Source organism: Neofelis nebulosa, chromosome 7, assembly GCF_028018385.1.
Source record: "Neofelis nebulosa isolate mNeoNeb1 chromosome 7, mNeoNeb1.pri, whole genome shotgun sequence".
NCBI classification, from domain to species: Eukaryota; Metazoa; Chordata; class Mammalia; order Carnivora; family Felidae; genus Neofelis; species Neofelis nebulosa.
This window is the reverse complement of record NC_080788.1, coordinates 56,207,978-56,225,150: the sequence shown is the minus strand read 5'-3', so window position 1 is coordinate 56,225,150 and position 17,173 is coordinate 56,207,978. Positions and strand designations below refer to the sequence as shown.

The following is a 17,173-nucleotide window of genomic DNA, read 5'->3' as shown; positions in this document are numbered from 1 at the left end:
TATTAATTTGAGAAAAGAAATCTTACATGAACTTAGGGAAAAATTTTTTTTGCAATTAAAAAATTTTTAAACTTTGTTATTGTGAAGAACAGGATGGGGAAGGCAGGGCAGGTATAAGTTAATTTTTAAAATTGAATTCATTGCCATTTACATTCAATACCATGTAAATCTTGGCCTATTCTAGAGTCAATTAAAAAGAAAAGTCAGATTTAATGAGAATCAGAATAGAAATCTTGAGCCACCTTTGCATCATCTAGCTAGGAGGATGGAAAATGGCCAGCTCAGGGATGAACCTCAGGATGAAGTCAAAGACGAACATAGACAAGGAACCATTAAGAGTTCAGACAAAGTAAATGGGCAAATACAGTCCCATTATAACCTATTGTGTCACTTAGCACGTTTCAATACCAGGAAAAGAAAACTTACAATGACTTGAATAATGAAAATTATTTGCAAACATAAGTGAAAAATCCAACTATGTTTTGGCTTTCAGGCAAAGTTTGATCTGGAAGGTTAATTTTGTAATCAAGGACTAATTCGCTTCCATAATCTCTACCCCACCTTCCATTATGAAATCATCAATCAAATTGATTTAGCTCATAAAAACAGGATGACAGACAATAGCAATCTACATACTTGCTCATTTATGTTCAGTGGGAGAGAAGGTTTGTCTCTTCTTCAGTCATCGAACTCAGGTCATGGGCTCCATTCAGATTGTACCAGCTTGAGCCACTGAGCCACTTACTGTGGTCAATGGGATGTTAGGTGCCTCTTGGTCAACCTTGCCTGGGCTATGTGCCTACCCCGGCCAAATGCTCTGGTAGAAGGAATAGAATTGTCCTGATTAGCTGATGCTGAGGATGGAGTCACTCCCATCCAAAGGGGCATAGTATGAATACCAGGGAGACAGCAAGCAACCTCTACTCTACTTCCATTTCTTAGGAAACTATTTTTGAACTGGTCTTCCTAATAAGTACCAGGGTTGAGATGCAAAGAAAACGTAGTCTGATCAAAATAATTACGTGGAGAGCTTAAACAGAGAGTCAGTACTAACCTCAGTCCTGTGGCTGTTCAGTAAAATGAATGCCTTGGTTCTACAGGGCACTGTACACTTCTCAGCACTGTTACCCAGATCACAACTAACCATCACACCAATCCTCATTGCCAGCTTTGAGCAACCATCATGACCTATTATAGGCAAGGTTATCCAGGTCCAGGAGGACAATGGAAGAGCAGGACTAAGAACAACTCAGGCTCTTCTCTCCTAGGCCAGGGTCTTTCCATTGCACAGATTACTGCCAAAGGTCTCTGAAGGCATGGCACTGTTGGAAGGAATAACAAATAGAAGTATTGTGTAGCTGAAAGAATAATAAGGCATATCAGTGTTCTCTGGTGTTGTCTATCATTCTAAATGAGTCAAAATGTCAGAACTCTACTACATTATGTAGCTCTTCTATCCCTAACAAAGGCACACTGGCACGTTCTCCTTTGTAATCTCTGCACTTTGATCTGCAAATCCTAAATCAGGGCAACTGATGAGATCATTGAACTCATCTCCTCATATTTTAATTCCTTAACCTAATAGCACTTAAAAAAATTTTTTTAATATTTGTCTATTTTTGAGAGAGAAAGAGAGACAGAGCATGAGCAGGGGATGGACAGAGACAGAGGGAGACACAAAATCCAAAGCAGGCTCCAGGCTCTGAGCTGTCAGCACAGAGCCCGATGCAGGGCTTGAACCCACGAGCTGTGAGATTATGACCTGAGCTGAAGTCAGATGCCTAACCAACTGAGCCACCCAGGCACCCCTTAACCTAACAGCACTTTGATTTTAGTTACCCCTCAATTCAAAGGTACTAAATTATAAGTAAGCTACATTATATGAAACCAAAAGATCTTGTTTATATTTGAGATCATCTTAAAGTAGCACACTAAAGACAACTACTCTCATAAATTATAAGCTTTGTTTTGTACTACTGTTTTAAAAAAATCCTATGAGGGGCGCCTGGGTGGCTCAGTCGGTTAAGCGTCCAACTTCAGCTCAGGTCATGATCTCAGAGTCTGTGAGTTCGAGCCCCGCGTCGGGCTCTGGGCTGATGGCTCAGAGCCTGGAGCCTGCTTCCAGTTCTGTGTCTCCCTCTCTGGCTGTCCCTCCCCCGTTCATGCTCTGTCTCTCTCTGTCTCAAAAATAAACGTAAAAAAAAAAAAAAATTAAAAAAAAAATCCTATGAGATTCTTATGAAAGACAAGAATGAGATTTTCTAGCAAGTTTTAAAATGGTCTACAGCTGTGAGATAGCACTGCTACTTTTCTACTCAATGACATCTTCTTAATTGCTCTAAAATGGCTTTGGATTTTTAGACATTAAAATATTATTGATTTTTGTTTTCTTTTCTCTAACATGCACCTGAAAAACAGTCATTTAAAAATCTCAGGCAGCAACAGCAGACATCAGAAGGACGAAAGCTCCATTATTTGCAGCATACATCCAAATTGCTCTATAACCATTAAATCTATTATTCTTCTAGCTGTCCACAGCCCCCTGCCAGCAGGGGGTGGGGCGCTTGGACTAAAGGGGAGGGCAGGACTTGCCAGCTCCCACCCCAAGGAACCTAGCTCATCTCCCACATTAATCCATAAATGTCTCCCATACAGTCTGTACAATAAGCAGATGGAAACTCAGTTCAGCAGATGGAAACTTATTTATGGGCTAACATGTCTACATTACAACTGTGTCTTTGACTATACCGTGTAGTAAGTGTATTTGCAGAATAATTGCTCTCTGTGTGTTGGTGCGTTTATATTGAGGATCTAATACCCAGTAGGCTAACAAGGCCTCAAACATGTTGAGGCCTTGCCTTGGGTAGGGAGGCAGTACTATATCCATGACTTTACTCACAGTAAGTCCCCTGCAAAGATAATTCTTAAAAGATTTGCATGACATTCAGCTCTGATTCTGCAGCCAGCAGAGCCAGTCATACCTGGAGTATCTGTGAAATAATGAGTTAGTTTCCCACTGTGAGCCCTCCTTTATAATTCCAATTTTAGCTGGAAAGTCTTTGAAGAGATGATTGAACCATATCGTCTCCATGAAAGCTGCAAAGATTTAACAACTGCTGAGAAATTAAAGAGAGAAACCCCGTGGAAAATTACAGATGCAGAACTGGAAGCAGTCAAGGAAAAGGTAAGGACTTGTCTTCCTTAATTTTTACTTTACTGTCTAACTAGCTGCAAAAGAAAACAACAGTTGATTTAATGATCAAGAAGTAACATTATCTGTTATAGAATTTCATTATTCAAGATCCAGGGTTTCTGCATTTTTCAAGTGCTTTCCAATCATATTATGGGATATGAGGATTTAGAAACTAGTTTCCAGTTTTAATATGAAATTAATTCTTTTTAAAAAAGATTTTAAAAAACCAGATTATTGATATATATTATGAAGTCTTCTTTCAAATTTAATTTTATAGAACAGGAGACATACCCATCAGTCTAAAATAATTTAAGTCAATATGTGTGCAAAGTAGATCAAGGTAGTTGACTCACAATATAACACAAGTAACAAAGAAATTTTAACCTGATGAGGCAATGAAAACTAACAAAGGGATCTGAGAAAATACGCAATTGGAACAAGAATTGTGAAAGTTGGATTGGGCACACGTTGTAGGATGGATATGAAGTGGGGAGCTTTTCTGGAGAACCCAGAAGACGGAAGTTACCCCATGTGGCCTGAGCTGAATGAAGTTGTGATCATGAGGATAATGAAAAGGGCTGGGACAAAAGAATTAAGTAGAAGAACTGACATTTGAATTGGATTAGATATTCAAGGAAAAGGGCCACAGAAACCTCTAAACTACAGAATTTAAATAAACTACATTAGGAGCTGAATTTGAAACAAATTAGAATGAGAGATACTAAAGCCTTTCAAATTTAGTAGAAAAAATACTGAGCTAAATTTTTTTCCCTGAATGTTTATTTACTTACTTTTGAGAAACAGAGAGAGACAGAGCATGAATGGGCGAGGGTCAGAGAGAGAGGGAGACACAGAATCTGAAGCAGGCTTCAGGCTCTGAGCTGTCAGCACAGAGCCCCACGTGGGGCTCGAACTCACAAATTGCAAGATCGTGACCTGAGCTGAAGGTGGATGCTTAACCAAGTGAGCCACCCAGGAGCCCCCTGAGCTGAAATTTATAAACTGTGTATAATAAACTGCCCAGATCTGACAAAGATTTTTCATATAATTGAGCAAATCATACATCTAAGCCTTGGTTTCTGAGCCAATGAAATGTAATGACAAATATTACTTTCATCAAAGCAAAATCATCAATTTAGTTATTTTTCCAAGTGAGTCTTGGTTGACTTTTTAGTTGGAACGAGTCCCCTGTGCTGATAAAATATTCAAAGAGCCTAAACAGTGTAGGTGAGGATATAATTTATGTTCTTAAGTATCAAGATTCAGTTAGTTTTCTTCTACCTCAAACCTGTTCCCAGATCTGGCCATTCTCATCTTCTCTTTACTATTACCCATGTCTTCTGCTTGCTTGCTTTTTCCCTTAGAATTTAATAAGCCACTATTTTTTTTTAATATATGAAATTTACTGTCAAATTGGTTTCCATACAACACCCAGTGCTCATCCCAAAAGGTGCCCTCCTCAATACCCATCACCCACCCTGCCCTCCCTCCCACCCCCCATCAACCCTCAGTTTGTTCTCAGTTTTTAACAGTCTCTTATAATAAGCCACTATTGCACAATGACAACCTTGTCTTACTCTTTATATTTCCAAAAATTCTCATGAGTTTTTAAAACGCCATTAGTTTCCAAATATGGATGAAATAATTGTAATTTTTTAAAGTGAGGCTTTTCTACTTCTCCACTATTTGAGGGAAGAAGATAGATTATCATTCATAATTCTGGTAGAACTGCCCTCAACAAAACCTGAATGTTGTCCACAGAGTTACCGCCAAGTTCGCCTGAATGAACTCTTACAGGAACACTCAAGAGCTGCTAATCTCATTGTTCTGTAAGTATCACTGCAGATATTTAAGAATGTTACAGGGAAATCTTAGCTAAATGGGTTAATCAACTTAAAAAGTCCAAACTATTCAGGTGGAAAGTTTAAAAAAATTTGGAACATGTGGGATTTTAGACCGTGAAGGAAAATAAATGCCACCCTGAGACCCTGCCAACTGGAGCCCGTGGGCTTTAGAAGGCCCCACCTGGACTTTCCATCCGGTGTGCCCTACCCATGGGGCCAGGGCATATGCCCACGTAGAACCCTGGCTTCCTCTTCAGACCATGCTCCAGGAACCCGACCCTGGAACTCCCTGCCTAACAGGCCTTACGTCAGCCTCTGAGGCTCATGGGCTCCTTCTCTGGGAGTGGTCCTGAGATATAGAGTCTATAGCATGTTCAGGAGGCTCCTTGCTCTGTTAGAAGAGGTCAGGGTGGGAGAAAAAGGCAGGGGACTTTCCCATTTCCACTCTTACCCTCCATCCCACAAATGTTAGAAGTGTACCTGTTGTAAATATGAATGTGTACTCAAGCAGTGATAGCTAAACATGAAAACCAACTATTTTACGTTTATACCTCATGGTCTGATTCCTGTGTGTGAAGATTAATATGTCTTCAAGGTCTACACTGGAGAACTATCCACCTAAGACCTAGAACAGTCTCCCAATTTGGGTGAGAGGGTTCAAATAGCTGTTTTCTGAGATTCCTGCCAAATATAAGAGACTTAAACTACTAGGAATATCATTTCCATCCAAAAAGGAGAGGTATTGCTTGATCAAATTTTCTATTTAAAGAGGAGTGAAAATTTATAGTTATGCTTTGTTGCTACTCTACAGTGCCTAAGCCTATTTTTCTGGTTTATAGATATTTGTATTATCCAAGAAATATATCAGTTTAATATCTATATTCAAAATAACGTCTATGCTTTCATTTTGTGGGGGAGGGTTATAAAAGTTTCAGGCCACTGGTTATTAAATAGCTCAGATGACTAGTGATGTTACTGCCTGTAGTAATTGTCACTTTTAAAATTTTTCTTCCATTGCTGTCAGGAGCCTTCCAGTGGCGAGAAAAGGATCTATATCAGATTGGTTGTACATGGCTTGGTTGGAAATCCTCACGAAGAACCTCCCTCCTGTTTTACTAGTTAGAGGAAACCACAAAAATGTGCTGACATTTTACTCTTAATACATGAAGGATAAGAACACATCTTAACTTAATGTGTAGATAATTAAGAAACATGTGTGGTACTTTATGTTATAAATCTGATAGATGGATATGCAAACCTCTGGAGACAATCGTACAGGGTTCCACATAAATTATGTCATTTTTTTATTAGTTACTGGGGGCTATTTTTTTTCCTTTCTCAGCTTAAGAGGGTGTCCAACTCAATGCTACCCCTAGAAAAACAATTTCTTGTTGCTGTTGATAAATAAGAAAATCAAGGAAACCATGCTGGCTTATGCTCATGAAAACCACCAACTTGATTGTAAGCTTCTCTAGGCAAACTTAATCTTTTGTTTGCTTTTCAGCTCCAGTAGAGGCCTCAGCCCCATAGCAGGTTTTCATTAAATGCTTATTGACAGGCTGGTATAGTAACCATGGGTGGTTATCAAAGGAAAAGACCGGCTGGGCAGGAACTGTGATTATGCTTGGCCTTCTGAGAGGCTTATACCTACAAAGAAGATTTGAAAATCAATAACTGAAAACTTTAAGAAGTACTTGAGTCTACAGAATGTTTAAAGCAGTTACCTAAATAAGGTTATTTAATGTAACATAGCTTATATACTTAGAGTGATCTGAGCAATCATTGATAACATAGGGCTTCAATTTGCTGCTGACTGAAGAGTATGTTAGCTGGATTAGAAGGCAACAATATTCCAATTAAATAAACTAGATTCCATTTTAATAGATAAACTTCAATTGTTTCACCTACTAAATATTTTGAAATCTCCATCATAGTACATTGCATATTTTTTCTAATTAAGTGGTTAACACAGATGAAATCTTCATAGATGTCTAACTGAAAACCAAATACCACAAATTTTCAAACCATTATAAACAAATATATCCTGAATCATATACTTAGTTACTCTATACAGTGATTGTGTGGATTGAAAAGAATAATTAAAATGTAAAGTGGAGAAACTTACAAAATTACAAAATTGTATGTTGTATATAACATGCAAGTATTGATTTTTTTCATTTTTGTTAGTATTCTTATACTTAATCACATTGAAAACCCTATAATTTTTCTTTTTCTGATGGATGACTTAATTTTTTTTCCTAACATGTTTCGACTGTTTATTCTAACTGCTAAAATACAAGGAAAACAATGAACCTGAAATAAAAGCACTGAAATTTGTTTGCTTTGGCCTAGCTCATGTTTTTACTTTTCAGTCACTAAGATCACGGTACAATGGCATATCAAATGTGAGCATTAAACATTCAATCAGTTGTGGGGCTCCTGAGTAGCTCAGTCAGTTAGCGTCTGACTCTTGATCTTGGCACACAGGTCATGATATCATGGGTGTGTGAATTTAAGCCCACTTCAGACTTTGCACTGACAGCACAGAACCTGCTTGGGATTCTGTCTCTCCCTCTCTGTCCCTCCCCAGCTCACGCTGTCTCTCTCTCTCTTTCTCAAAATAAACTTAAAAAAAATTTTTCAATCAGTTGCCTTGTCTGAAGCTTGTTTGAAACTGGGAATCAAGATTAGGAATTCCAAGCCCAGACTCAGCTCAGGAGGATGACTAGGGAGGAAAAGGGAAAAACAGTCAGCAAAATTTAAGCAGCAGGCTAGCCACACTCCAAATCCAGGACCGTTTGCCTAACTCAGCCCCATATTAAGCCATCTCTCTTGAGCCCTACAGAACTGAAATCCAAAGACTATATGAGATGTGGTCCCTGTGACCAGGGGAAGGAGCATTCAGCTTCTTCTGGACCTGACAATTCTCAGAAACACTCTGGGAAAAGTGAGAAGTAATAGGACTTCTGTAACAGGAAAGTCTGGCTCCTATATCCTTGAGAGGCTGTTGCACACTGGGTTCCCTGGGAAACAGACTCTGAAAGAGCATTTAGCATGGAGTGTGTTTATTAAGGAGTATTCTTGGGATCAACAACTGTGGAAGGAAAGGTGAGCTGTGATGCAGGCCCGAGGACAGCCTCAGCCAATGTCACAGGGAGCTCTGGAGACAGAAAGTTCCTTCTGAGTAGTCCCAAGCAGGGCTGAGAGGGCTGGGCCTTTATATTTATGCATTGATTCATCACTGGATGTGTGCTGCCCATGAAGGGGTGTGACCTTGGGTGAGACAGTTCTCTGCAGCCAAGGGATCCCTGAGGGGCCTGGGAGCTGAAGTCTGACTGCTAACTGCATTCCTGGTGGCTGGGGCAATAAGTCCTTCATTAACCAGGGTCTGGTGGGACATCACCGTTCCCATTGCGGGGTCCTATAAAATAGTGGTCTTAAAACAAACAAAACTTGGACTGGCCTAAGTTCAAATTTTCATCTCACCATTTATAGTAGTTTGACCTTAAACTAGTTATTTAATTTTCTGAGGGCTCCCGGCAAGATAGTGACTGAAGCGACCTCCCTGGATTCCAGGTTAACAAAAGAAGGGTACATGGACTGAGAGAAAGGGGTCAGGTGGCAGAAGGGACTGTGGCTTTGAGGTCCAGAGTAGGTTAGGTTAGGGCAGCAGAAAATGGAATGGATGGAGGCAGTGGTCAGACACCAGCAGATTTTTGTAGCCCTTAATGCCCTGTACTTGTTGCATGCTTCACCCAACTCAGTTAAGCCAACCATTCATCTTCCTGTCTACACTCAACTTTCTGAGTAGGAAGGAGACAGTTGCACAATCACCTGCATTGGTGTCTAACTCTCAGTCCTCTCATTTTGTCTATGTTCCTCCACAGTATCCCCACTTCTTCCTCATCATGGCTTCTCAAAATCTTCATCACTTTTTCAGTGGATGACCCTGCCACCATCCCTACAACATAACTATGTGCAATAGACATAAACCTTTCATACCTAAATAGGACCATTCTGGGAGCATTGTCTTACAAGTTCTTCTCTTAATACTCAATTCTAGAAATCTTTATTTGGAAGCTTCAAAAAAAATAGATTGTAGATTCTTGGAGACTACTCTAGTCCTGCTAAATTAGAATCTGGGAGAGAGACTGATGATCTGTAATATTTTGGAACCTGCTCCAGGCAGTCTCTCCTATTCCTGTGACATGACTGCCACCATAGGCTGATGTCTCCCAAATTTGTATTTCTCACCCACATCTCCCTGAAGTCTCAGATCCAAATATTCAATCACTAATTTTCATAGTGTTTCTCTTTGTAAGTCCTACAGATACCTTAAATGCAGGAAGACCAGACTTCTGTTCAAAAAAGAAAAACAAAAAAACAAAAAACACCCCAAGCACAGCTGGAGCAAAGACTTTCTTTCTCTACTGAGTATCCTGTCTCCCCTGAAATGACCATAGAAATGAAAATAGGAAAGATCTGCATCACAGTAGGAAACTAAGGAAGTATATCATCAACATGGTAACTTTTTAAAAAGCAATTGAGCTAGGGGGTGCCTGGTTGGCTCAGTTGGTGGAGGGTCCAACTCTTGATTTCAGCTCAGGTCATGATCTCATGGTTCGTGGGATCAAGCTCCATCACAAGCTCTGCAGTGACAGCTCCCAGCCTTCTTGGGATTCTCTCCCTCTTTCTCTGCCCTTCCTCTTCACTCTCTCTCTCTCTCTCTCTCTCTCTCTCAAAATAAGTAAAAACTTCAAAAAAAAACCAATCAAGCTACAGTTTACTTGGGACAAGATTCAGCAAAGGTCAGCTTGCAACCAATACTCCAGAGGAAAAAAATCACAGGAGACTCTGAAAGACTTCCACTAACCTGTCCACAATTTGCATCTGGAGATGAGAAAGTGGAGGTAGGCCAGAGTACAGCACTGAGTGGGATCCGTTTTGCTGGATACAAAGAGTATTCAGAAAAGACCACCCAGTGAGGCCACCCCAGCACTGGAAGCGGACATAGGTGGAGTGGAGCATCTTGCAGATGCCCTGGAAAGGTACCAGAAAGTTATGTGCTTTCCACAGAGGCTGAGCCCAGGAGAAAATCAGCTTTTAGTGCATGTCTCCTAATACAAGGAAGAAAGTTCACAGGGATGGGCGATTCTGGCCCTGGGTCTCACTGTTCTCAGGCTGTACACTGGCCCTGCAAGATGATATCAAGCAGACCCCTAGTTAAGATTAAATAGGAAGATTGTCACACTGACCAAGAGGTGTGATGGAGGTCCCCGTGTCAACAAGTCCTGTCACATCTGCTTGTCATCATTGTGGTTTAAAAGAATGAGCGCCCAGAGCACCTGGGTGGCTCAGTCCCTAAAGGATGACTTCAGCTCAGGTCATCATCTTGCAATTTGTGGGTTCCAGCCCTGCATGGGGCTGTCTGCTGTCATGGCGGAGCCTGCTTCAGATCCTCTGTCCCCCTCTCTCTCTGACCTTCCCCTGCTCATGCTTTCTTTCAAAAATACATGAACTTAAAAAAAGAAAAAGATTCAGTGCCCCATGGGGCCCTGGCTGACTGGATATTGCCCCCCAGGTCACTAGATATTTCTAATCCTTCCCTCTGCAGAGATTAGGGACACACCGACCTGAGGGTGAGATCTGTCTGAACTCCACAAGGGGAGAAGAGAAATTTCTCCTGGGGTGCGAGTCACTTTAGTGCTACTGCATCCCAGCTGTTGACAGCTCACAACACCCCCATCAATTAGTTGCAGGAATGGCCAAGAAGTCAGACCTTGCTCCAGCCCCAGCAGGTGGCCCACGTACCCTTGTGGAGCTACCAGCTCTCCCGCACCATCAGCCCTGTTCCACTGGTGGAACCCCCTCTCCTCAGCAAGGCATGCCCAGTCTTATGCACCTCTTTGAGGATTTCTGATGTTGAAACAATGATGTCAGCCTTCCTTTTTTGTGCAGAAAAAGTGTTTTCAAAAACACTTGTTTTCAAAAAATTGAGGAAGAAAAGTAGAGAAGTAAAATCAAAAACTCAGTTTCTGGAGTCGGAAGAGTTGAGTCTCAGTGTCCTTACTGAGTAGTGGAGGGATCACTACCTTGCCTCCTGAAGAATCCATTTTCTCCTACATAACTTGAGGATTAATAATCTACCCTTGAGGGGCTAAATCCGTTAAGCATCTGACTTCAACTCGGGTCATGATTGTGCATTTCAAGTGATTGAGCCCCACTTTGGGCTCTGAGCTGACAGGGCAGAGCCTGCTTCATATCCTCTGTCCCCCTTGCTCTCTGCCCTCACCCCTCGCTCGCTCTCCCTCAAAAATAAATGTTAAAAAAAAAACCCCACAAAACTACCCTTGAGGGTCGTTGCAAAGAAATGAAATCATGTGTATTAATAGCGGAGTGCTTCATGGTAACTAAGTGTTAGACATGATTTTCAGAAAAGACAAAAACGGTACAGCTGGCAAACTCAAGTACTGTTTGTGGCTATTATTACTAAAACAAAAAAAGAAACATTGAAGGATAAAAAAGAAATGCATACAAATTTATAAATTTATGAACAGGCAAGAGACTATTGGTACAACTTTGGAATTTTAAAGAATGCTCTTTAAAATTCTAGCCTGGGGGCATCTGGGTGGCTCAGTCAGTTGAGCGTCTGGCTTGGGCTCAGGTCATGATCTCGCGGGTTCGTGAGTTTGAGCCCCGCATTGGGCTCTGTGCTGACAGCTCAGAGCCTGGAGCCTGTTTCAGATTCTGTGTCTCCCTCTCTCTCTGTCTCTCCCCCACTCACACTTTCTCTCTCTCTCTCTCTCTCTCTCTCTCAAAAATAAAGATTAAAAAAAATTTTTTTTAATAAATAAAAAATAAAATTCTAGCCTGGTAAATTTTTAAATTCCAGTGAAATACATCAGTTTCCAGTAAAATTTATATTTTTTACTAAAATTAACAGAAGAAGACATAAAATACCTGACAAAACCTAATACTTCAGAATAAAACACAAAGATTGTCAAATAATTAGCTGCAGAAAGGTATCAACCCAAAGAATTTTTTTTCCAGGTGACACCTTTTAAACTTTCAAAGGAGAGATAATTACAATTCTATTTAAGCTACTGCTGAATGGAGCAAGATAAAACTCTTTCCCTTCTTCAGTTATTTTGGGAAACTACCATAACAATATCAAAAGACAACAGACCATGAAAACTGGAAAGGACAAATAACTTCCTTGTATGAATAAACACAGAAAAATCCCAAATAAAATATTAACAACTCAATTTTATCAATACATTGAGGTAATAATTTGTCATAATCAGGGATACAGATTTATCTTTTTAGAAAATAGGTTAAACTACTTAATCACACCTAGTGAGCATTAGGTACCTATATTTATTGGTAATTTGAATATTTATTTGTTATTGCATAGAATACCTCTAGAGGAATGCTCAGGTAACCAGTAGGGGTTGACTCTAAAGAGGAAAACAAGATGAATGAAGGACAGGTATGTGAGAGAGAAATCTAATTTTTACCGTGTCAATAATGACTACTCAAAAAGAGTATTTTTTAAATAATGTAAAAATGAAACCCATAATTTATGGAATTGTTGAACCACTATCCTGCACACCTGAAACTAATATAATACTATATGTTAATCATACTGGAATTAAAAATTTTCTAAATGACGTCCATAAATAACTAAACTACTTGCCTTCCAGGTTGTATTTAATTATTAAATTAATTAAATACAACCTCAAGTTGAAGTGACATATATCGTGAGGGCCATATGTAATAAGCTTTAAAAAGTTTTATGAAACACTCGGGCACCTCAGTGCCTCAGTTGGTTAAGCATCCAACTGTCTTCATTTTGGCTTAGGTCATGATCTCATGGGTTCATGAGATCAAGTTCCGGGTCGAGCTCTGCGCTGACAGCACGGAGGCTGCTAGGGATTCTCTCTCTCAAAATAAATAAATAGATAAATAAATAAATAAACAAACATTTTTAAAAAGTTTTATAAAGTTATGAAAAATGTAAGATATTGTACCATCATTATATTGTGCTGCACTTATCTATAAAATAAGTAAGCAAAAAAAAAAAAAATCACTGTAAAAACACTTTGACTCCACCTCATATCCACTAAGTTTAGTTTAGTTTAGCTTTTTTTATTTTTAACATTAGATTTTTTTTTAACTTATGATTCTCTCCTGGGTACGATGACTGATAGAGAAATGTTGGCTTGGACTTCCCACAACAGCCCTGCACGTTTTATTTGCTGATTCTCAGGAATGGACAAGCATAATCTTTTTAAAAAAAATTTTTTTAACGTTTTATTTATTTTTGAGACAGAGAGACAGACAGAGCATGAATGGGGGAGGGGCAGAGAGAGAGGGAGACACAGAATCGGAAGCAGGCTCCAGGCTCTGAGCCATCAGCCCAGAGCCTGACGCGGGGCTCGATCTCACGGACCGCGAGATCGTGACCTGAGCCGAAGTCGGACGCCCAACCGACTGAGCCACCCAGGCGCCGCTGGACAAGCATAATCTTAATAAATTCTTGGGTTTTATTTCCGGGCCTGCATAAACCTCAGAACTGATATTATCCATACATAGTAGGATGACGTAATTATCATAATGTGATTAAGTTTGTGTGAACCCATGCATGGCAAGTGCAGTATGCTCTTTTACCTTTTTAAACACAAAATCCAAATAGGATGCTGTATTAATTTTCTATTCCTCCATAATAAATTATTGTAAAGTTATCAGCTTAAAACAATATCCATTTATTATCTCACAGTTTCCATGGGTCGAGAGTACAGACATCACTTAACTGAGTTTTCTGCTCAGGGTTTCACAATACTTCAGTCAAGGCATTGGCTGGGCTGTGGTCTCATCTGAGGTTCAAGGTGCTTCCAGTTTACGTGGTTGCTAACTAACTAAATTAATTTCCTTGCAACTATAGAAATCATGGCAGCTAGCTTTTTCAAGGCCAGCAGGGGAGAAAACCTCTTCACTCTAGACCCTTTCTTAAAGGCTTCACCTGATTAAGCCAGACCCACCAGGGTCGATCTCTCTTTTGATTACATTAAAGCTAGCTAATTAGAAACTTTAATTACATATCCAAAATCCCTTTACTTTTGCCAAACATAGAAGGTAACCTAGTCATTGGAGTGCCATCCTATCATACTCATAGGTCTTGCCCAAGCTGAAGAGAAGCAAATTACACAGGGTGACCATGAAGGGGCCATCTTAGAATTCTATCACAAATGGTATCTCACACTTCTGAAGATCATATATCAGCCACTAAGAGCCAAGTTAGGACTTAGATAATAAGTTACAAACACCCTGAGGAGTATCCAAACAAAAACCCACTATATACACATAATTAATTATGCCCATTTTCCAGGAAATCTAGAGCCACAAAAGTAAATTAAAACTGAAAAAGACTTCAGAGATCCTCTAGTACTAAATCAAGGTTCTCAGACAGTATATGCATATACAGTTCTGATTACATGGTTTTTCAGTCAGTGTTTTCCAACACGTTAAGTGGGCAGAAACTAACAATGAATGACAGCAAGGGTAATGCAGAAGAAAACAAGAAACACTTTGAAAAAGAAATCCACACCTCAAAAACATGGCAGTCTGAGGTCATTAAGTGTAGCAAACACAGACTCTACATCCCTCATCAGAGCCAGAGGACATCATCATTGTGAGAGGACAGCCTTCCGGCAGAAATGTTCAGTTCTCTTCCAGGTACTCTGGTTAAGAAAGCAAGAATGGTGCAGTTCATCCTCAGAACAATTCTCCTTCACATAGGTGACGTCAAAGGACAGCTAAGCTTCAGTTATCTGGAAAATTGACTTACATGGAATGACTCTGCAGCAAAGCAGAGTATATTTTCAGGTTGGACAGTTCAAGATGAGGGATATGGAAGGGGAACTCAGAGTGTGAGAGCAGGCTCCATGTTATGAATGTTGCGGCTTCAGAGAAGGCGAGAGCAATGGCATTGGAAGCAAAGAGCCTTTGCTTGCTTTCTTAGCCTGGACGACCTCTCAGCAGAGGGCTGTTTGGGCCCAAAGCTAAACACTTGACTTACTGGGGAAAGACATGCCAACCTGTGCAGAGCCTTGGGGGCCAAAGCATGGGCCTCCATTCCAATGCACCTATGTCCCCAAAGCCGGTGGCTGTCCTGAGCTTCTGAATGCAGTTTGTCTGCTCTTCGGGATGCCCAAGAGATCAGCAAAAGGAGTTATTTCACATATGGACTTTCTACTTCCAAAGCAATTATGTACTTAAATTTTCTAATTTTCCTTGTACTTCTCCCAACAAAGGAGAGGTAGAAATATTCTCAGGGAAGGTAGGAAGTTCAGAGAAGAAAGCAAGAACAGCTCTTGAGTGGTGTTAAACTATGCAGCCACTAATGCAATCAGCACATTGGAGAGGTATGAACACCAGTTCTATGATTCCCTAATGCTCGCAGGTACATTCACAAAACGAATTCGCTTTTGAAAAAGTATTACTTGTGAACTTCGGACTTAATGTGTCCAAAACTGAGCTCTTGGCCTCCCTTCCCAAAGCTGCTCATTTAGCATTCTTCCAGATCTCAGTAAATGGCAACCCCATCCTTGCCATGAATCTTGGGGTCATCTTTGACTTCTCTCTCTCACCTCACATCTGACCTCACAGTTTCAGAATATATCCAGAATCTAGCCATTTCTCACCATCTCGACTGCGACCTCCCTGATCTGTGCAACCATCATCATTTCTCCCCTGTTCACTGAGTAGCCTCCTGAAGGGTCTTCCCGCATCAGGCCTCGATCCTTTTTGTCTCATTCAGCATAGCAGCCCAAGTGATCCTATTAAATGAAATACAGTATGTTACTCCCCTTATCAAAATCTTCCAATAGCTTCCCATTTCACTTAGTGGAGAAGCCACCATCCTTACAGAAGCTTACAAGGCCCTGCAACTGCACCCCTCCCCCGCTTCTGTGATCTCATCTCCGACAACTGTAAGACCCAAGTTACTCTGTTCAGACCACAATGGCCATCTTTTTTTTTTTTAATGTTTATTTATTTATTCTGAGAGAGAGAGAAAGCAGAAGCAAGGGAGGGGCATATAGAGAAGAGAGAATCACAAGCAAGCTCCACGCTGTCAGTGTAGAGCCCAATGACGCATGAAGCATGAGATCACGGCCTGAGCCCAAATCAAGAGTTGGACACTTAACTGACTGAGCCACCCAGGCACCCCAACACACCAGCCATCTGACAGGTGAGTTTACACTTTAGGATCTGAGTGTTTGCTGTGCCCTCTGCCTAGAATGCCCTTCTCTAGGATGTCACTTCCTTTAAGTTTGGTTAAAGGCCCCCTGCCCCTCAACTCCACACCTGGCAGATAGTATATTCTCATGGAGGCCTTTCCTGGCCACTCTCTATAAATCACAAACCTACATTCCACATCTCACCCTCCTGCTTTGCTCTTCTCCTTAACACTCAGAACTGTTTATTTCAATCACTTCTATTTATTCGGACTTATTTTTGGCTGTTCTGTTTCCTGCTATGTCCCCAACGTCTAGACCAGTGCCTGGCTCACGAAATATATTCAACAAATATTTGTTGAAAGGATGAATGAATGCAGGGCACGGAGGGGAATAGGAAGTATAAACCCCAAGTTCCTTTGGGGTCTGGTTTCTGACTAACGGTGGAGCCTCACCCCACCCAGCTCAGACTCCATCCCACACCAGCTGTGACTCACATTTAACATACAAGTCTGTGTCTCTGAACATGTGGGTCCTCCTGTCTGGGATTTCTGACTTTTTTTTGTTTATCCCACTGTTATTTTCATTCTTATTTCTTTTACTACCAATGAGGTCATTACTAGACAGTTTCTCCTGAGTCTATTGGCCATCTGGTATTTCTTCTTTTGTCAATTCAACAAAAATGTCCTGAAGATATGAAGACACATTGTCCTAAGCTCTTCAAATATAAGACAGCCGTGTTCCCCGTGCTCAAGAAGTTTATGGTTTTGATAGACAAACAAATACACAAAATAATTATGGATTATGAAAAATACCATGAAGAAATAAAGAGGAAACTGTAACAGAGAATAATGGAAACTTAGGGTTTACTTAGAGTGGTCAGTGAGGGGATCTACGAA

The 17,173-nt window shown here is 40.5% G+C and overlaps 1 protein-coding gene across 4 annotated transcripts in view; it reads left to right on the top strand.

The window, feature by feature from the left end:
- SLC12A1 (solute carrier family 12 member 1) overlaps positions 1-7,374 on the top strand; it is a 105,979-nt gene extending 98,605 nt beyond the window's left edge. For all 4 annotated transcript variants that reach the window (XM_058737828.1, XM_058737826.1, XM_058737825.1 and 1 more), the window contains exons 25-27: positions 3,049-3,184; positions 4,955-5,022; positions 6,062-7,374. In XM_058737828.1, the coding sequence (XP_058593811.1) occupies positions 3,049-3,184; positions 4,955-5,022; positions 6,062-6,197 (340 nt within the window). In that variant the 3' untranslated portion in view covers positions 6,198-7,374. The remainder of the gene's footprint in view (positions 1-3,048; positions 3,185-4,954; positions 5,023-6,061) is intronic.
- Positions 7,375-17,173: the final 9,799 nt, after the last annotated feature.